General features: G+C 37.1%; 1 protein-coding gene across 1 annotated transcript in view; it reads left to right on the forward strand.

Moving 5' to 3' along the window:
* Positions 1–674, forward strand: part of LOC143248896 (amine oxidase [flavin-containing] B-like) — a 37,533-nt gene extending 36,859 nt beyond the window's left edge. The window contains exon 14 of the mRNA XM_076497814.1: positions 87–674. Within this exon, the coding sequence (XP_076353929.1) occupies positions 87–233 (147 nt within the window). The 3' untranslated portion in view covers positions 234–674. The remainder of the gene's footprint in view (positions 1–86) is intronic.
* Positions 675–22,348: the final 21,674 nt, after the last annotated feature.

Consider the following 22,348-nt stretch of genomic DNA (forward strand, 5'->3'; position numbering starts at 1 on the left):
AAAAATATTTTATGAACACCCATTGAATTAATCGTCCGTTTTTTAACAATGATTACTTCTACTAATACTATTTATTTCATTTTTAGATTATTCCTATAAAACCATTTAAAGCCAGTTTTTTGGAGCGTAACTTACCGTCAGCACGAGGATTATTGAAGCTGATAGCGGTGTCAACCATTCTTGAAGTGGCGGCAGGTGGCGCGTTCTACTACTCAAGATTTATCAGGAAATAAATTTCTATCAATTTGGAAAAGAAGAAACCTTTATAATGATATGTTATACTTTCATTTAAATCTTTACTTATATCCTTCTTTTGTATTCTTCGGTATTGAAATATTTTGACGTCAAAATTTTCATAAATACAACTTATGAACGTAATGAGTTACATCCGTCGAGATGATGTTAAATGTTAGTTGAATTGATTATGTCCAGATGGCGTCTGTTGTAAACGATGTGATTTGTGGGCTGGGAATGAAAAATTATTATTCAAACAAATCGAATAATTTCTAATTTCATAAGCTCTGTAACAGTGTACGAGAGTTGTAATGGAAATAGCTCTTAACATTACGCTACATACAAGTGAATGTTGTACTTATAATCGGAAATTAGAATAAGAATAAAAACCAGTGTTACTAAACAAGAAGTAATAAAGATAAGTAGTAAGCATTTTTTAGTAACTATATTTCATTGTTTTCTTAAAACCGCCATTATTAGTTTACTATAAAACTTTTTAATATGCGCATTAGATTACTATGTGGAAAGCATAATTTTACAAGGTTTAGTACAATATCGATTCATCTCGGTTAGACTCAGCATATAGCTCGATGTGGTTTTGCTGTAAGAAAACACACACACACTCCTCGAAAATCTTTAGTAATGAACTGCATCATTAAAGGTTGAATAACTACTAAAATCTTCGAGGTAGCTTTCAGTTAAACCTACAATTTTAGTTGTTAGTCTGTAAAGTTACCACTGGCCCACCAGCAGACACGTTGTTTTCTACCGGTTAGTAGCTGGAAAACACTAAATTTATATCGGACCAAAGCCTCTATATAGACCGACCCCTCCTATCAATATCAGCACTTCTCCAGAGGGGATGATGTCCATTTAAGTCCACCACGATAGAAAGGGACATGGCAACTGTTCAATGAGAGCATCATGATTGATCATGTCTCTCCAGGTGACAGGAAGAGAACAAACAGTGATGGTATGACCCAATGAAACATGGTTGGCTTCGGCCTCCAAGTGTGTATCGAGTGGCAAAGACAGAGTAGGCACATGCTGATCAACCAACAGTACCACCTCTCATGCACTCGCCCATCACACAGCCTGCAATTTCTGAATAAAGAAAACCGTCGAAAGGTGACTGTATCGGCAGGTTTAAGAAATGTTTCCTGTAAGGAGAGACAAACAGGATGGTTGGAAGCAATCAGTGTTTTGATGTCATCAAGATTAGAACGTAAACCTTGACAGTTCTATTGTATAAGGATGGCCATTTTTATTTACGTGTAGGCGAATTGGGCGGAGAACTCTTCTGTTTACGACCACGTCTTTTTTCTTTACTCTCCTTATTCGAGGGAGGTCTATCGACCTCCATGGATCCTGCAATGGGTCGATTGGGTAGGTCTTTGCTGTTGGAAGGACGTGAACGAATGATTGTTTTGCATCGTGGGGTGAAAGAGGAAGATGGATTCGAGGAAATGCCTGTACCTGGAACCAAAGGATGTGGATATTGGGGTTTGGTGGAATGTATATCAGGGACAGAGATAAATGTCGAAGTTGATTCATCAACTTTTTTAACCTTGGAGGTCAAAAGACTTTTCATTTGTTTGGAGAATGATTCTTTCGGAGGCACAAAGAGATCTTTCTGCACTCCCACAGTAGCTGTGAAACGAAGTGCAGCAGCATATGTCCGAGATGAGTTGGTTAACAGCAATTTTCGAGACTCAGGACAGGTAATGTTATGAATCGTTTTCATACGCTGTACCTCTTCTTCTTCCAACCATTTAGGGCAAGAATGAAAGTATGACAGGTGAGAGCTATTGCAATTGATGCAATGAGGGTCCGTTTCACACTCATAGGCATCACGATCCTTGCCACTGCAACGAGCACACGTCAAGGAACCACGACATGACGTCTTTGAGTGACCGAACAGTTGACACAGGAAATATCAGAGAGGGTTTGGGATGTACGGCCGTGCACTGCAATTAAGATCACCTGCCTTGATGGTAGCAGGCGGAGATGGTGCCATAAATGTCAAAATGAGAACACTGCAGAAGCTTCTTGGGTGGAGAAATCAGCGAGAATCTCCGACTCTGGGATGGTCTTCAAATTACTCTCAACAATAACTGTTCGTGATGAATTCAAAGTAGCATGAAGTGTAACCTCTATAGATATATCCCCAATTGTCTTTGAATGTAACATGAGTTCACTGTGTTGAGATGTGGATGTTTCCACCAATATGTCACCAGATCGAAGCTTTTTTACTGACTTTGGAGAGCCAGCAAGTCCCGCTCGTCCCTTCTGAATGAAAAAAGGAGACACTTGCCCTAAAGGTTTGTCTCACAGTGAGTGCAAAATAAGAAAACGAGTTACAACAGGTGGTACAGATGGTGAGGATTGCTGCTCAGAATCTTCAAGATCTGGTCATTTACCTATAGACTGTTTTTTCACAATTTTATTAAGATGTTTAATTGGAGTATCCATAATAAAGAAAGGAAAATTTCGGTGCCCACTGACCCCACCCACCATGGAACCCTACGAGGGGATGCACTACAATGTCAAACAAGGACACTGCAGCAACGCCAGGGTTTCTTGAGCACTATACCCAAACACCAGCGTCAGCTATAATATCGACAACACCTGTTGAGAACTTCCAACACTGGTACTTGGTTGACCCTAGCCCGAGTGGACCAGCCGATTGACCCAAGGAGGGCCACCCCAAGTCCGCTCGTCTACAGGAAATCGAAGCCAAAGTGGTATGTTAGGGTTAGACCCCTCAATCACAGGATCCTCTCCTCCCCTTCACGAGTTGCCACGCACGGCAAACACATGGGTGGATGTTTAGATCTCAGAATAGGTAAACTGAAGAACAGAACCTTCCTGGGAGGTCCTCTCACCACGTACAAAAATCCACACCGAGGGACAAAAAGAGCGAAAGCTGGTGATGTGAGAAGTAAGACTTCTCTAATATAAATTTTATTTCAAACATTTATGAATTATATACAAGCATTTTGCATCACAAAGTGATAATGTTTCCACGTTAAGTGGGGATTGTAAGAAACAGAAAACGAAGGAAACAGTCAATTTGTAAAATAAACAAGAATAAATTATATTCAACATTTAAGCACGCCCTCTACATTCCTACACTCAATTACACAATCCCCTTCAAAAACGGTCAGCTATCGGTCAGTTACCTCTTTCTTTCTTTTTGAACCTGACGATGACTGAAGAAGGTCGAAACGTTATTCGCTCCTCTGCATAAAATATTTTCTCAACCCAAACGAGCCGTTTTCATATATATATGCTGTTGCAAATTTCTTAAAAGACCCTGAGAGATATGAAACGAGAATTTCGAGTGGGCAGCTCAAGAAGATTTCGCCGGCGTTGAGCAGAAGGATTCGATGGGTTGTTTGGCAAGACACCAGCCGATCATCGAACCAGATTAAGGCTCTCACGAACCCAGAATGCAGCTCAGGAAAAATAAAACGGCATCTACGAGAGAAAGGCTTTAAAAATCGTAAATGTCTTCAAAGACTACGCCTCCTTCCACACCACGATAAGAGCTCGGTTAAACTTTGCTGAGAAGCACCAAACATGGGACGTAGAAAAGTGGACGAAGGTTTTGTTCTCTGATGAGTAACAATTTAACCTGGATGGTTCAGATAACTTCCAACGTTACTGGCACAATAAGGATATCCCACCGGAAACATTTTCTACACGACATCATGATCTTAGGTGCTTTCTCCTTCCATGGAACAATGGAGCTTCAGGTTACATAGGGTCGTCAAACTGGTTATATTGGCATGTTGGAGAGAGCATCCTTATTGACTGAAGGCCCTCATTTGTTTGGAAATGACTGTATCTTTCAGCAGGACAACGCTGCAATCCACAATGCCGCAGGACAAAGAACTTTTTATGGCGAATAACGTGATTCTTTAGGACCATCCAGCGTGTTCGCCCGAACTGAATCCCATTGAAAATGTTTGGGGATGGATGGCAAGGGAAGTCTATAGAAATGGACGTCAATTCCAAAGAGTGCATGATCTTCGTAAAGCCATCTTCACCACTTGGAATAACATTCCAGCCAGCCTTGTGTAAACGCTTATATCGACCATACCAAAGCCAATGTTTGAAGTTATTCACAATGACGGCCGTGCACTCACTACTGAGACCTCTTGTTGGACCAGCTAGTATTTTAGCTAATTTCATAGTGTTGACATTTTCTCTATTAAATGCTAAAAAGGTTTTTAGTTTTAGTTTTCTCTTTTCTTATTTTCATCTTTCAAAGCTCTACTCAAATAAGTGGTTGAGTCTCTCGACGCAAATTGCATATTTTTTGTTTATGTTCATTAGCCTTAAAATTTTGGCCAGCAGTGTATTTAAGACCATATATACCGCAAGTTAATAGAGAATTTATATTATCTATTTTACATAGTGAAATATCTAGACATAAATGTCGGGAAATCTGTAGCAGCGAAATAAATTTAGCGTCTTAACCTATTACAAGTAACCTTTTCATAAACCAAAGTAGCATACTTAAATTATCGGTAAATAGCTAGCCAGAATAAGAACCAGTATAACAATGAATTAAATGATTCCTAAATAGGAACATTCGATTTTCTGTACTTATGTACTGACATTCATAATAATTATCAAACAAATTTCGTTTTCCTCTTGATTTCCTTTCTCGGACTTTTATAACTTATAACTTTATAATTTTTGTTATAACTCTCGCCACCGGAGGTAAAAGTTGACATCAGCCAGTGGCTCCCCAATGGCTCAGCGGTATGTCTGCGGACTTCCAATCCCAGAAACCTGGTTTCGATATCCGTGGTGGGCAGAGCAGAGATAGCCCATTGTGTAGCTTTTTGCTCAATTCAAAAACACAAAATAACATTAGCTAGTGCAAACGTATGCAATTTCAAAAAGAAGCGGCTTGGAGGGGGTATACAATCTCTCTGATTGCTTTTGTTTTTTCTTACAGTTTATTCAACAATCTCAGTCTGTTTCACAGTTTGTTAATTAATAATGTACTATTCTAATCCTATAATTTTTGATAAAATAAAGTCAACTGCACTTTTTTCGTTTTCATATTTTTTCTAATTTGTCCGTTTAGAATTTCAAATTAAAGGAGTGTAAAAGTCGGCATTTCATATCAATTGTATAGTCTTTTGAATTGTCTTTTACTCACACATTATGATACAATATACAACTTAGCAATATATGATACTAAGCTTTATTCCTTAGACATGCCTTTGTGTGGAGTTAATGGCAAAGATTGCAGTTTCCTTTAACCTGTGTAACTCAGTGACAGGGAGCTTAATTGAATGATAGACTAGGCTATACATTTAATTTTTATTTATTTCTTTTATTTTTCTCAAATGACTGGTCACGGAGTATTTTTGTTCAATATCAGTTGGAGTGAAAAATGAAATAGAAAAGATACTCTGATACAAAAATGTATTTCAGGACAGCTGGTATGGGTATTAACACTTTTACCAAAATAAAGCAGCCGTCCTGAGATACATGTTTACTTCAAGAGGATTTCTCGTCATCACGAAATACTCAGATACATTTCATATAATAGCCACATCCCTCAAAACATATGTGATAGTCTACATGCTCTCAGCTTGAATTTCCCTTGTTATATTATTTTCACGCACAACATTCATTCAATGCTTTATTGCAGGAGTTGTGTTATATCAATAAATCCTGGTCTATCTGAAAGAGCTTTACAAGATCAGACAAAAACTCACGCACATGTAATGTTATTTAATAAACTTTCTCGTTACGTATACAAGGACATATAGTGTTTGTTTGTTTTGAATGTTGCGTAAAGCTACTCGAGGGCTATCTGCGCTAGCCGTCTCTAATTTAGCAGTGTAATACTAGGGGAAGGCACCTAGTCATCATCACCCACCGCCAACCCTTGGGCTACTCTTTTACCAATTAATAGTAGGATCGATCGCAAATTATAACGCCCCCACGGCTGAAAGGGCGAGCATGTTTGATGTGACGGAAATTTGACCCGAGTCGAGTGCCTTAATCACTTAGCCATGGTTTAATGATTTAATGGTTCCTAGTGTTGATTTGGTTTATGTTTCGTTGTTTAAATCCATAAATCTTGGTTTAATGGTTTATTGGTAAACAAGAAATTTACGGACTTATACAACGAAACATAAACCAAATTAACACTAGGAATGATAGGGACAAAAAGATCTGCCACAACAAAAAACTAGAGAAGCTAAGATGCAAACAACAGAAAAGATACCAACACGACAAACCATTGACTAAATTTATATGCAAAAACCAGGCTCGTTTGGGCTGAGAAAACACTTTTACATAGAAGAGCGAACAACGTTTCGACCTTCTATGTAAAAGTGTTTTCTCAGCCCAAACGATCCGTTTTTGCATATAAATTTTCTCAACAAGTGGGTTTCTCGTCATCACTGATTATTAAACTATTGACTAACGTTATAATGAACAGATCTGACCGACAATTAAAGACAGACGAGATACATCTACTTAACAATAGCACCTAGGTACATTCCAAACTTAGAAATTAAAACATGTTTAGAAGACCTAGCTAGGAGACTTGCGATACTTTCTACAGAAAGCAAAAAAAAAACAAGAAAACAACCAACAGAAAGAAGACAACTTCGACAATTTTATTCACATCGAACAGCCAAAGTTCCAAGAAAAATTAAAAATTTATATTTTCCATAAACACTTAAAAACACATCTTAAACGATTTTTTCAAAGAAATTTCTCACAAAACCATCAACATAATTTCACAAAATAGAAAGCTAAAAACAATCTTACAAAAAAAAACATTAATTACATTAAAAATCTAAAACAAGACAAAAACATTAAAATTCTAAAAGCAGATAAAAGAATCGTTATAGTCATAATGAATACGAATGAATACATCCAAAAAATGAAGAACATTTTATCAGACACAAACAAATTTAAAGCAGTACACACAAATCTTATAAAACACACGAAACGCAACTAAACAAAATACTACTAAAAATGAAAAAAGACAACACAATTTCACAAACACTTTATTCCTACCTACGCAAGACCGAGTCACGCACACCCCAAATATACTGCATCCCCAAACCTCATAAACCAGATTGTTCATTACGACCAATAATGTCCACATATGAATTGTTTAATTACAATCTTGGTAAATACATAGCATGGACATTCTCCGAATATGTAACATCGGCTAGCTCATTCATCAAAGCCTCTTTTAATTTCAAGTCTACTCTTAATCAACTTAATCATAAAGCTTTAATGGCCAATTTCGATGTTATATCCCTCTTTACAGAAGTCCCAACCGCTGAAGCCTGAAAGATAGTCTTAGAACTCTACATCCGAGACCCTAACCCATCAATAGGCATTCTCAGCAACCAATTAGCAACCCTCATAGAATTCAGCACGATGAAGACAAATTTCCTGTTCAACAACCACAACTATATACAAACAAATGGCCAAAGCATAGGCAACCCAGTATCACCAGCTCTAGCCAATATTTTTATTACACAAGTTGAAACACAAGCAATTAACACAGCATTACATTCACCACTATACTGGTACAGATATGCTGATGACACGATTGCAAGATTCAGATCTGCAGAACACACACCTAATTTTTTCAATCACATTAACTCTGTACATCCCAACATTAACATCACATGTGAACAGGAAGGAAGCAATCTAATACCATTTCTTAACCTCAAAATTACAAGAACCGATGCAGAATTTAAAACAGAAATTCGCCAAAAAATCACCCATACTGGACTATACATTCTTTGTGACTCACCACATGAAACAAAACAAAAACTCAACATACTAAGAAACCAAATAAACACAGTCATAAAACTATGATCACCAGATAAAATTAACGACGAATTAGACAAAATAAAACAATACTTCATCAACATCAATAAGTTTCCTCCACAAATCGTAGAAAACATTATACGCACACACCTAGACAGAAAGCAAAATCAAGTAACAAAAGTAAATATATCCCACGAATTAAATAATCAAGAAACCATATACTGCTGCATACCATATATTCCCGACATCAGCAGAAAAATATCTAATATTTGGCAAAACTAGTAAAAAACATGACGTTTCAGTTAATACCAAATTTATTGAAAAACCAGGCTCAAAATTAAGGTCTATACTATGTGAAAACTACACTGACAAACACCACACCAACATTATTTATAAAATACAATGTGATAACTGCCTCGACTTCTATATTGGAGAAACAAGTAAAAAAATGGAAACCAGATTCAAAGAACATAAAATCACCTTCACACGTTTTCGAATATTGCAAATCAAGTAAACACAACATAACCATAGAAAACACTCAAATACTAAATAAAGAACGAACATAAACAAACGTAAAGTCAAAGAAGCCTTACTTATAAAACAACTCAAGCCCAAAATAAACCAATACAAAGGAACACCTTTAAACCTATATTAATAAATTAGGGCCTGGCATGGCCTAGCGCGTTAAGGCGTGCGCTTCGTAATCTGAGGGTCGCGGGTTCGCGCCCGAGTCGCGCCAAACATGCTCGCCCTCCCAGCCGTGGGGGCGTTATAATGTGACAGTCAATCCCACTTTTCGTTGGTAAAAGAGTAGCCCAAGAGTTGGCGGTGGGTGGTGATGACTAACTGCCTTCCCTCTAGTCTTACACTGCTAAATTAGGGACGGCTAGCACAGATAGCCCTCGAATAGCTTTGTGCAAAATTCAACATACATACATTAATAAATTATATATTCAAACATCTAACACGCCCTTTACATTTCTACACTCAGTTACACAACCTCCTTCAAACATGTGGTCAGCTATCGGTCAGTTACCTCTTTTTTTCTTTATGAACCTGACGATGACTGAAGAAGGTCGAAACATTGTTCGCTTTTCTACGTAAAACATTTTATCAACCCAAACGAGCCGTTTTTACATATATAAATCAAAAATCTCTTTCAATTCTATTCAGATCTCTCCTTATCAGCAATGGTTTACTTTTATTCTTCACTAGTATCTCTATGTACAAAACTTGCACAGCTAAACAGAATCAAAAAATGTTTTCTTTCCTACGTACTCTCACCATTACTTTTACAAGAAAGTAAACATTCTGAACTGAGTTTGGATTCTACACTATTACTTAATCATAAATAAGTCACTCTATTGACAACACAATTGTCTCTTCATAAACCTAAAGAGTAGTATCTTCATATCAGAATGATATGCTATTTTCTACTCCTATGATACTGTGAAATAAGGATTACAGTTTATGACAAAATTCTGGTGAGTCACAGGTTTATCTCATTACAACTGATTCGTAACTTGTATGTATCACTAAATGACAATGTTTAAGTTAGCATAAATACCTCTTTCACATAGAACCATTTCATTTTACTTGTTCAGTATTGCTGTTTGTTTAATACCTGGGTCTGTGACGATCTTACAAAAGCGGAAAAAACCAGAAACAAATCCAATAACTGTATATGTATTATTATTTAGTTTCTGTCTTCTATTTTCTTCTGGTGTGAACAGGTTCCTTTTTCAGTATGTTACCCACTGTATTATTATAGCAGTCAAAATTACTCGAGTTGCTGCTGTAATTAGGGATATTATCATGTTTATTATATTGTTATAGGGTAGTGAAACTTCTGCTAAAACATATCATGACTATTACCTTTAGTTCCCTTTAGTAATGGACCTTTTCCAGCAATATTGTGCTCTTTGAACTGACAGCTCTATGGACTAAAGATGAACTGGAAATGGCTGAAGTTGCAGTTGAAAAAAGATCTCAACATGAAAAAAAAAACAACCAACTAAGTGTGCCAGGAGGCTACTGTCCATGACGAAGCTATAGAACATCACTTCTCCATGTAATGATTTAAATGAAGTTCCTGGGAATGGAATCATCAACTCTGATTATCCAACATAAACAACGAAAAGGCCAAACTAAACAGCTTCAAATTGATAGACCTTGTGATTATCTCAAAGAAACTGACAAGATATTGAGGGTATGGAAGTATGGAAGTAAGCATCAGACATGTCAAATTTTGTCATCCACAAATCTGGAGTAAGCACCTAACAAAGTGACTTAAACGATTCCACACTGAAACTTTGTCTATAAAAAAATCAGTTCAGAGTCTGTTTAAGGACAACAAACATCCAGAAATAGAAGCTGAAACTGAACTAAAATGACTCATGGATTCTACAGTACCTTTGGAAAGAAGGTCCTGATCTGCTTCTGATAGATAATGATGGGGATTCCTTAGGAGAGGGAAGGGAATTGGAAAAGGAGTGTGAAAATCAAGTGAGAGTTCTGCAAAAAAGACTTTAACGCTCAAGGTTGGTGGGGAAAGTTCTATAAACGTGGACAGACTTTTTCAGCTTGGTCTCCATAGATTCTGTACATACCAAGCTGCTACTGAAACTAATTATAACAGACGGATTGGCAGCAAAAAAGAATCTAAACTTCATTGAAAGTAACATAAATAACAATCTTGTACGAGAAAACGAGAAAAGAACGTGATTTTCTTCCTTCAATTTCCTATATTAACACAATACTAATAACTATTGGTTCTAAATAGCTATTTTTCTTGTTGTTTATTCACTTTTAAATATCCTCAAAAATACTTCAAAAATCATCATATAGATGTTCAGTAATTAATATTACCTACAACAGAAAACGTGTTTAATCATCCTATAGATGTTCGGTAAGTAGTAATAACTATAAATAGCAACTTGGTTTGTCCTTATTCATTAGGTTAATTAAACATATTTAACCTCAGTAGGCTCACATCGGTGTTTTGACGCGTTATATACAAAGGATGGTCAAATTGCGGCTGTTTTACATGTATGGTGTGGCTCGCGGAAATATGTTCACTGAGCTCCTTTTACCATCAAAATTAATATAAAAGGTAAATAAAAATTTTCAAGCTTTATAATTATGTACGGCGTATAAACTGGGAGTCCACTGGATTAAAACGCAAGTTTAATGTTCATAGTGAGTAAATATATTTAAGAATTTAAACTCTAATTTTAATACTATATTTGAGTCAGAAATTAAAGAATTTTTGGATCCGCAAAGATTACAGAGGAATTGTGCTGGAGAATCATTAATCTTACAAGCCGGTGCTGACAATGTTAGTTTTAGGCGCGTGATTATGGCGTGTGTGGATGCGTTGCGGACAATGAAATTAGCGGAAAATTAATGTGACAGTGGGTGCTCAATAGTTTGGTTGCATCGCGCGTGTTGGAGCTCATTGTTTCTTTTCAGAGGTAAAATTCAAAATTATTTAAAGAATTCTCTTGTCAAACCAAGAGACAAAAAAGACAACCATTACTGGCGGTATTTATTCATTATATTTCCTCTGATCTAACTGTGAAAGAAGAGATTTTGAACTTAGTGGCACTAAAAACAGCAACTCGTGGTATTGAGATTGAAATGCTCGTAACACAACCTTAACAAATGCTGACATTCCACTAGATAAACTAGTCAGTGTTGCAACAGATGGAAAACCTGCAATGTTGGGTAAAAATGCAGAATTAATACAACTTATGAAAACTGATACCAGCTTTCCAGAGTTTAATTAAATTAACTTCGATTCTTGTCTTACACTGCAAAATTAGAGACGGCTAGCGTAGATAGCCCGTGTGTATCTTTCCGCGAAATTTAAAACAAACCACATTCTTACAACACCTATCAGCATGTTTCTGTATTCTCAAGTGTAGTCGAGATTCTTCGCTGGAACATACACTGGAAGAAATTGAAATTTCAACAAAGCATTTATCTTTATTAGCACCTTTAGTGCTACCGATGGAATGTGAGGTTTCTGTTGGATAGCCCTCGAGTAGCTTTGCGCCAAATTCAAAACAAACATATAAAATACTTTTGTGATTTTTCAACCTTTACGGCACGTCATATGCATGTGGTAAACACCAGATCAAAGATTTCTAGAACTTAAATAAAACAGTGATCAAAGTTTAGCTAGGAATCAGAGGAAAAGCAGATAAACAGTAGCACCATAAGCTTTTATAATGCACGGAGTGTGTTTAGTGGCATCACATTAACTACTACATTCTCTGCTCAATATTTTAAATATCAGGCCATAAGTTATAAAATTAACGATTTTTTAAATTTAAATAAGACAATAAACATAAAATATTTTAAGTTATCCTTTCCAATATCTTAATCATATCTGAAATCAAAACTGAAAATACCATAATTGTTTTTATCATTATTGGTCGATTTTCATATGTTGGTAATGTCAATAACTACAGAAATGTTGATATAAACTTGTTATGTGTTGTCTCAAAGAGAAGAGCCATACTGAAATGAAAGTAAGATCTCAGAAAAAGGGATTCTGCTGCACAGAAGCAAAAATGGAGAGCTAGAGAATCTCTGAGATCGAAATAATATAAAAAACAGGACTAGACATTTCTTTATCTGATTTCTTTCTTTGACAGTAATCCAAAATCATACAAAGGCTATTTGTGCTGCGCCAACCATAGATATCGATTGTTGATTTATGGCGCTGTAATTGAACTTAATGTTGATGCATCAGTAGACTATGGATGTAGAATTTATAAGGTAGAATTATATCTCACTCTTCATAAAAGAAAATCCGGATGCAAAATTTTTAGATATAGGGTTCACGTTACTAAGATAAAAAAATAATGTCTGGAGAATGTGAGGTCAAGGGATCTACAAAACGCAGCACTTTAGTATATTAATGACATGGGTCACACCACCAGAAGTAGATATTCAGTAGAGGTGTATCACAAAGACGGGAACTATTCTGCAAGAGAGCATGTAATCAGGACTGGATAAACTAATACAGGTACAATTCCATAAACAACAGGAAGTTAAAACTGGAATGAATAATATATATTGTTATAGAACAGTATAAAAAGTGTCAAGCAAATATAGGATGTTGGTTTTAAAATATGTGCTACATACTGGAAAGATTTAGAGAGTTTATCAATGAAGTTAGAGAAAAAACGACCTTTTTCTTTGCAGATGATGATAACATTAACTATTTAAGCCAACGTTTCACCCTTGCCGTTTCATTAGGAATAATGGTAAAGAATATAGGATGGATAAGATGAAAACTTGATATATTATTTAAATATTGTTTTCAAAGCTAAAGCTGGGATTTTCAGAGTAATTTTAGTAGATTAAAACACAATTTCAGTTTAATATTGTATGCCAAGGTAAAATTGTTTGCATAACTTACTTAGCCATTTACAACTTTACATATTCAATAATTCAAAATATTGTTTTAAAATAGAAATTGAAAGAAACACAAAACTTAGTGAAATAATGTCTAATTCACAATAGGTCACTGCACTGTGGTTTTGAATATTTTTAGAATTTTACTTATGTTGCAGATGAACTGATAAAAATTGATGATGGAATAACTACAATAGATCCCTTAATGACACAGCAGTATGTTTTCGGTTCAATACCCGTCGTTAAACTAAAGACAATCTAAACAATTTTATCATTGTAATATCTAAATTATGTTTTCTTCGTATGTAGATATTGATGAGGAATAAACTTTACAAGTTGTACTTGTATATTTCTTATACTTTTGCTTTGCATCAAAGTACCCAACTCCTGTAGATGAGCGGCCTTGGGATGGCCCCTTGGGTCAATCGGCTGGTCCACTCGGGCTAGGGTCAATCAAGTACCATTGTTGGATGTTCTCAACAGGTGTTGTCCATATTATATCTGGCGCTGGTGTTTTGGTATAGTGCTCAAGAAACCCTGGCGTTGCTGTAGTGTCCTTGTTTGACATCGTAGTGTGTCCCCTCGTAGGGTTCTATGGTGGGTAGGGCCAGTGGGCACAGAAATTTCCCTTTCTTTATTATGACTACTTCAATTACAAATCTTAATAAAATAGTGAAAAACAGTCTATAGGTAAACGACCACGTCTTGAAGATTCTGAGTAGCAATGCTCACCATCTGTACCACCTGTTGTAGCTCATTTTCTTATATTGTCTTTACTGTCACTCAAACGTTTAGGGCTTATGTCTCCCTTTTTAATTCAGAAGGGACGAGCGGGACTTGCTGGCTCTTCAAAGCCAGTAAAAAAGCTTCGATCTGGTGACGTTGGTGGAAACATCCACAGTTCAACACAGTGAACTCTTCATGCATTCAAAAGCAATTGGGGATATACCTATTGAGGTTACACCTCATGCTACTTTGAATTTATCACGAGGAGTTATTGTTGAGATGGATTTGAAGACCATCTCAGTGTTGGAGATTCTCGCTGATTTCTTCACCCAAGGAGTTTCTACAGTGAGGCACATATCTACCCACAAAGGTGGAATTACGGTGCTGACCAATGTCCTCATTCTCACACGTCACCACGTCTGCTTGCTACCATCAAGGCAGGTTATCTCAATTGCAGACTATGGCCATACCTTCCAAGCCCTCTCTGATGTTTCCAGTGTCAGCGGTTTGGTCACTCAAAGACGTCTTGTCATGGTTCCTTGATGCGTGCTCGTTGTAGTGGCAAGGACCATGATGCCTATGAGTGTGAAACGGACCCTCAAAACATCCATGAAAATAAATAGACCTCCCTTGAATAAGGACAGTTAGGAAAAAAGATGTGGTCGTAAACAGAACGGTTCTTCACCTAATTCTCCTACACGTAAATAAAAATTGCCACCCCAGTACAATGGAACTGTCGAGATTTACGTTCTAATCGGGATGATATGAAAACCCCGATTGCTTCCATACCATCCTGAATGTCTTTCCTTACAGGAAAAATTTCTGAAACAAGCCGATTCAGTCATCTTTCGGCGGTTTCCTTTGTACAGAAATGACAGGCTGTGTGATGTAGGGGTAGCACTGTTGGTTGATCAGCATGTGCCCACCCTGTCTTTGCCATTCGACACACCCTTGGAGGCCACAGCCATCCGTGTTTCCTTGGGTCATACCATCACTGTTTGTTTTTCTACTTGTCGCCTGGAGAGACATATGATCAACCAGACATTGATCCTCTCATTGAATAATTGCCGTCTCCATTTTTCATCCTAGGGGACTTTAATGGACATTATCCCCTCTGGCGAAGTCCTGATGTTGATGGGAGGGGTCACTCCGTAGAATGTATGCTCTCTGAATACAACCTTTTTCCTTTCAATACTGGTTCTTCTACTTATTTCCATGCACCTAGTCAGTCCTTTTCTGCTATTGATCTCTCAATTTGATCCTCTTCATTATTTTCCCATTTTTCATAAAGGGTTGACAATAATCCACGAGGCAGTGATCATTTTCCTATAGCCTTGAGAGAGAGTGGCGGTGATTGATGCCACCCGACCCGCGTTCCCTGGTGGAAGCTGGATCAGACAAACTGACCCTCTTTAACTGCTCTCGCAGAACTTGCTTCTGCCATCGTCTGTAATCCAACAACAGACGTCTGTGTGGCAGCAGTAACTGACTGTATTAAACAAGCAACAGCTCAATGCATTCCTAAAACCTCGTCCTATGTTCTCGTTCATGGTTGAATGCTCCCCGCCACATGGCACGGAAGGCTCAAAAAGAGGCATGGGGTACTTTCTGTATATATCCCAAACTCTCAAACAGCATCACTTTCCAGCTGGCCCGTGCAAATACTTGGTGGGTAAGACGTCAAAGCCAGAAGGAATTTTGGATTCAGTTCACAACCAACTTATCTTCTACCACCAATTCCAAAGTCATATGGGACAAGATTCGAAAGGTCAGTGGGCAATATAATTCTTTCCCTGTCTCGATCTTGCTCTCTGTTGGCTAGGAAGTAACTGATACCTGGAGCATCGCCGATAATCTAGGTGAAAGCTTTTGCCGGGTATCTAGCACTTCTGTTTCTTCTTCCACCTTCTTAGCCATCAAGACTCGCGCAGAGCAGTCACCTCTTTCCTTTCGAGCTGATTGTCTCTATGACCATAATCGTCCCTTTACACTGTGGAACTCAAACTTGCCCTTCATCGGTATGGCAGTACATCGGTTGGAACAGATATATACACTATGATATGCTGTGCCATCTATCTCCTGCTTTTCTTGGTATTCTTTAAATTGATTTGAACCGGATCTGGCAAGAGAATGTTTTTCCTGATGCCTGGCGCCTGGCTATTGTTCTACTTTTCTCTAAGTCTGGGAAGGATCCCAAAATTCCTTCAAACTATCGTCCAATTGCTTTGACGAGCTGTCTCTGTAAGACCAATGAAAGGATGGTTAATGCTCGTCTCGTTTAGTTCCTCGAATCGAACAACGTCCTCTCACTTACCCAGTGTGTGTTCCAACAACAACAGCGCTCCACCGTGGACCACATGATTCGACTTGAAACGTCAATCTGAGAAACCTTTATTAAACGACAACATCTCGTATCAATATTCTTTGACTTTGAGAAGGCTTATGATACAACAAGAAGGTATGGCATTTTGGGAGGCTTCCATATATATGGGTTACGTGGTCATTTGTCCAATTTTATTAAAAAAAATTAATGGACAGGAGATTACAAGTTTGTGTGGGTTTGACACTTTCCCATTCTTTTCTACAGGAACTTGGAGTCCCTCAGGGCTGTGTTTTGAGTGTCACACTTTTCAGTATAAAAATTAATACTATCACTGAACAACTCTTCTTACTGTTGCAAATAGTCTCTATGTCGTCGATTTTCACATCCCATGTCAGTAGTCGAACTTGAGATATATTGAGTAGCAGCTACAGACTGCCCTCAATATCAATCATTTACTAAAGTGGACCACAGCAAGTGGCTTTAATTTCTCCCTCTCTAAAATCATTTGCATACACTTTTGCCGCCAATAGAGTATTCACCCTGATACTGAACTCTGTATCAGTGAAATTGTGCTGCTTGTTGTCCTTGAGACAAAGTTCTTGGGACTTATCATTGATCGTAAGCTAATCTTTATACCACAAATCAAGCAGCTACGGGTCAAATGTACAAGAATTCTGAACATTCTCCGTGTCCTCTCTTCCACCACTTGAGGAGTGGATCGACGTTCTATGCTAAAGATATATCGTGTTCTTATTCGATCGAAACTCGACTATGGATCAGTGGTCTATGGCTTTGCCAGACCATCAGCCTTAAAGATGCTAGACCCTATTCGTCATCAAGGACTTTGGTTCTATACCGGGACTTTCCGTACTTCCCCAGTTTAGAGCTTATACATAAAGTTTCATGAATCTTTGTTTTACCTCCTCCGTTTCCAACTGTCTTTACTATATGCTTCGAAACTTCGTTCTTTACCAAAGTATCCCACCATGGTTTCTTACAGTCCAACTTGCGACCTATCTTTAAGTTATCTGAGAAAAGCAGACATTCCTGATTGGAAATACTGTCTGCTATTTGCTGAGCATCTCTCGAACCATCCTTCCATTCCTATTTATACAGATGGTTCGAAATCAGGTGACTGTGTGGACTCTGCCATGGTTTGTTGTGGTTCACTGGTTGTGTGCAGATTCCCCTCTACAGCTTCTATGTTCACTGCTGAACTGCATGCTATTTCTCTTTCCCCAGATCACACAGAAGCTCAGCAGTACTCAAACTGCACCATTTATACTAACTTGCTTAGTTCTCTACTGACCCTGGAATTGGTTCACGTTAATTCACAACTAGTTTTCGCCAATATTCAAAACCGACTGGCCCATTTCACTTTCACATTTACTTCTATCAAGTTTTTCTGGATACCGGGCTACGTTGGTATTCGCGGGAACGAGCTCGCCAACACTGCAGCTAAGTCTATTTGCTCTGGCACTATCACCGCTATGCCTGTCCCATATATGGACTATGGTCCTGTATTCAAGGCTCGGCTTCGTGCCAGCTGGCAGTCGACTTGGAGTAAGCAACACGAAAACAAGCTTTTCGAAATAAAACCCTATATTGGACTTTGGCCGTCTTCCTTCCGTGAGGATCGGAAAGAGGAAGTTCTTCTAACCAGACTACGCATTGGTCACAGTTTGTTAACTCATCGTTTTCTTTTATCTGGAACTGATGCACCAGTGTGTAGTTTGTGTAACACTTAGATCACAATACGCCACATTTTACTTTCTTGTCATCGTTACGGCTCTCAACTACGGCACCATTTTAAACATGTTCTGTCCCAAGGTTTGTCCATAACGTTAGACAGTGTTATTGGTGATGGTGATACTGTCCACCTTGGTAATGTTTATAGCTTTTTAAAGGCCATTAATTTTTTTAATGCTATTAAAGTTTCTTAATTTATACATTAGACGTCTTTATTGAGATTCCCTATTAAGAATCACAGTCCATCTAGTTCGATTTGAAATTAGAAAATGGTTGCAAAATCAAATAACTCAAAACCAGGACTAGAAAGGCCAACTTTAGGTGACTAACGCTGCTGTTTGAACTACCCGTTTGTCATCCATGCGAGTTATTATTATAAATTTGCTACATGTCTTTTAAAAGGTTTTTATTATTTTCCTTTTTCAAAATGGCCATAACGTCAAATAAATCGGAACCAGGACTGGAAAGTCCAACTTCAGGTGACTGACGGTTGTTTTTCTACTTACCTGTTAGTCTTCCTGGCGAGTTATGATAATTACAATTACGCTATAGAATGTCCTTTACAACTTGAATTACTGTAGTTTTTCTCTTAACGTTGTAGACTAGATGTAAACATTGGCTTTATGCTATTTATGTTTTTTAAACTTTGTTTTGTTTTACCTTAATTTTTTTTATGAATTTTGCTAACTTTACTTTTAACTTTTTACCGGATGTTTGACGCAGATAGCCTAATTGCTTTGTTCCATAAAACACTAAATCAACCAACCAACCAACTAGTTTAACACACCCCGCCATACTTACAACTTTGAGAGATTCGAAAAAAATCTAACTTAAAACATAATATTTACAGAGCTAGAGAACGTGTAATTTTGCACACGCGTGAATAACGTACTCAGAAAATAAAATTACTTTGATTCTCAGATTCTAAAAATACTGCAGTGTGAGAAAAACAAAGCGTATGACAAACATGATAGTTTTTAACATAACGAAGCATTCGTACATAAATTGTGCCGTAACAATCGAAAATGCCACATGCTGATTGATAAAACAGACAATCAAGAGTGCTACACGTTAATTACAGAATAGCATTGGAAAACGCTAAATATACCCTGTAGGATAACATCTGAATGGGTCATGTGTATATCACAGCAACTCAACTGAAAATGTTGCACGTAAATATTTCGTAATAAATGAATAGGGAAAATTTAAATAAGAGAGTAAATATAAAATATGCTAATCATGATCTGGGGTGCTATCTCATTCCTTGGAACAATGGAACTTCAGGTTATACAGGGGCGTCAAACAGCAGCTGGCTACATTGGCATGTTGGAGAGAGCATTCTTATTAACTGAAGGCCCTCGCTTGTGTGGAAATGACTGGATCTTTCAGCAGGACAACGCTGCAATCCACAATGCCCGCAGGACAAAGAACTTTTTATGGCGAATAACGTGATTCTTTTGGACCATCCAGCGTGTTCGCCCGAACTGAATCCCATTGAAAATGTTTGGGGATGGATGGCAAGGGAAGTCTGTAGAAATGGACGTCAATTCCAAAGAGTGCATGATCTTCGTAAAGCCATCTTCACCACTTGGAATAACATTCCAGCCAGCCTTGTGTAAACGCTTATATCGACCATGCCAAAGCGAATGTTTGCAGTTATTCGCAATGACGGCCGTGCAACTCACTACTGAGACCTCTGTGTGGGCATTTCCTACCCTATTTAAAACTTTTGACCAGCTAGTATTTAGGCTAATTTCATAGCGTTCACATTTTCTCTATTAAATGCTAAAAAAGTTTTTTAGTTTTATTTTCCCTTTTCTTATTTTCATCTTTCGAAGCTCTATTGAAATAAGTGGTTGAGTCTAACAACGCAAAATGCATATTTTTTTTTATCTTTATTGGCCTTAAAATACTGGCCAGCAGTGTATGTCTGACCGTTAGCTGATCTTATCTTGTTTCACATTTTTCATTGGGGCATATCAAATTGTCTTTAAAGAGGAGAGATTTTTGGCTGATCCCATTTTCTTCACACCTCTCTATTTCACAGGTTTCTTGTGATCTTCACACATCCTCTTGAAACGTGACTGACCTATGAATGAACCTAATATCACCATACTTATGTCATCTGAGGCACATCATGTTTACTTGAAATGTAACTGTCGTACATTTAACGCCATTTTATCCATGCATGCGTGACTTGTGTCTGATCCTGATCTCTTAATACTCGTCTTACCTGTGATATATCCTTATATCTTTACATATTTCTCACTTACAGCTGAATTTTTCGGGTCACACAGATATTTCAACTGTAGCAGATTCTACTGTCTTCATTGCTAAATGAAGAATAGTTCATTCTATTCCTACTACATGCCAGAGTTACATAACTTTTTTTGGCTAATTCTTTTGTCTTCGCAAGTTTCTGACATGTGGCTTATCTTATTTTCTTCATGCTCTCTTATCTATAGCTAAGGGTTTGCTGTTAATCAAAGTTCAACCTCGCACCTGTTTGATGTGTTGATGATTCAGTTATCTTTTATGTATCTGCACTATGCTTGATCCCATTTCCTTCACAAGTGGGGAACTTTGACTTACTTTGTTCTCTTAACAAGTGTTTTACGTGCAGGAGGCACCATTATTTTCAAACCTGTCTTTTCTGAGAATTTTTCGGTGGTCTTCACATGCCCTCTTCACACATTGCCAGTCTTGGACTTAACCTGACCTCTTCACGAATACGTAATATGCGTATTCTCCTGCGGCTAATGCCATTATCATTATCTTCATGTGTGTCTCTTCTGAGATGGATTCTATCCAAACAGGTCTTCCCTTTGTCCTATCATAATGTCTGATCTAACATTTATTCCTTTTTCATGATGTTGTTTGCCATACCTGATCTGAGGCTGATCCTCTATTCTTCTCTGTCTTATCTGTGACTGACTCTATGTTTTAACACATATCTTATCTGTGCATTATCTCATGCTCTTCCGTATGTCTCAAATCGGTCTGATCCCGTTTTTTGGAAGTACAACATCTTAACTGTTTATACAGCAGAGTTCTAAGGAAAGAAATTTAAAGAAATTCAATAGAACAGTTCTGTGAAAGAATATATAACGACTTATAAAAGAGAGTTCTATTAAATATTTACGTCTCAAGAGTTTAAATAGAATAGTTCTGAAAATCCTACAGCTCAAAGGTTTACCTAGAACAGTTCTGTGAAACTACGACATCTTTATGGTTTAAATAGAACATATTTAGGAAAGCATTACACCTCAACACTCCAAATGGAAGAATTCTATCAAAGTACCATATCTTAATGATTTAAATAGAACTGGCAAGCAAAATAAATTACATCTCAAGAGTCTAAAGAGTATAGTTCTGCAAAAGTAATACACCTAAAATGTTTAAATAGAAAATTTCTATGAAAGTATCACACCACAGATGTTTTCTCGAAAATTCTAAGAAAGTACGAAACCAGAATAGTTTAAATAGGAATTCCTAAAAGGGACTACATCTTACGTCTAAAAAGAACAGTTCTATAAAAGTTAAAAAAATAAAATATTCAAATGGAAAAAAATCCATAAAAATAAAACACCTCACCCGTGTATTTGGAACATTTCTAAGAAAGTACAACACCGGAATAAATGAAAGAGAAAAGTTCTACAAAAGTAGTACATTTTAAACAGTTAAACAGAACAGTTATATCAAAAAATTACATCTCAACCGTGTAAATAGAAAAGTCCTATAAACGTATTACACCTAAACGATTAAAATATAATACTTCTATGTACGTACAAAACCTTATCTCCTTATATGAAACTCTTTTATGAAACTAATGCACTTCAATAGTTTAAAAAGATTGGTTTTATAAAACTACTACATCATAAAGCTTTGAACAGGAAGTTCTAAGAAAGTGGAACATATTAACCGTTTAAATAGCAGAGTTCTAAGCAAAGAAAATTAAAGAAATTCAATACAACAGGTCTGTGAAAGAATATAAAACGACTTATAAAAAAGAGTTCCATAAAATATTTACGTCTCAATAGTTTAAATAGAATAGTT

The sequence above is a fragment of the Tachypleus tridentatus genome, chromosome 4 (assembly GCF_004210375.1).
Source record: "Tachypleus tridentatus isolate NWPU-2018 chromosome 4, ASM421037v1, whole genome shotgun sequence".
Lineage (NCBI taxonomy): Eukaryota > Metazoa > Arthropoda > Merostomata > Xiphosura > Limulidae > Tachypleus > Tachypleus tridentatus.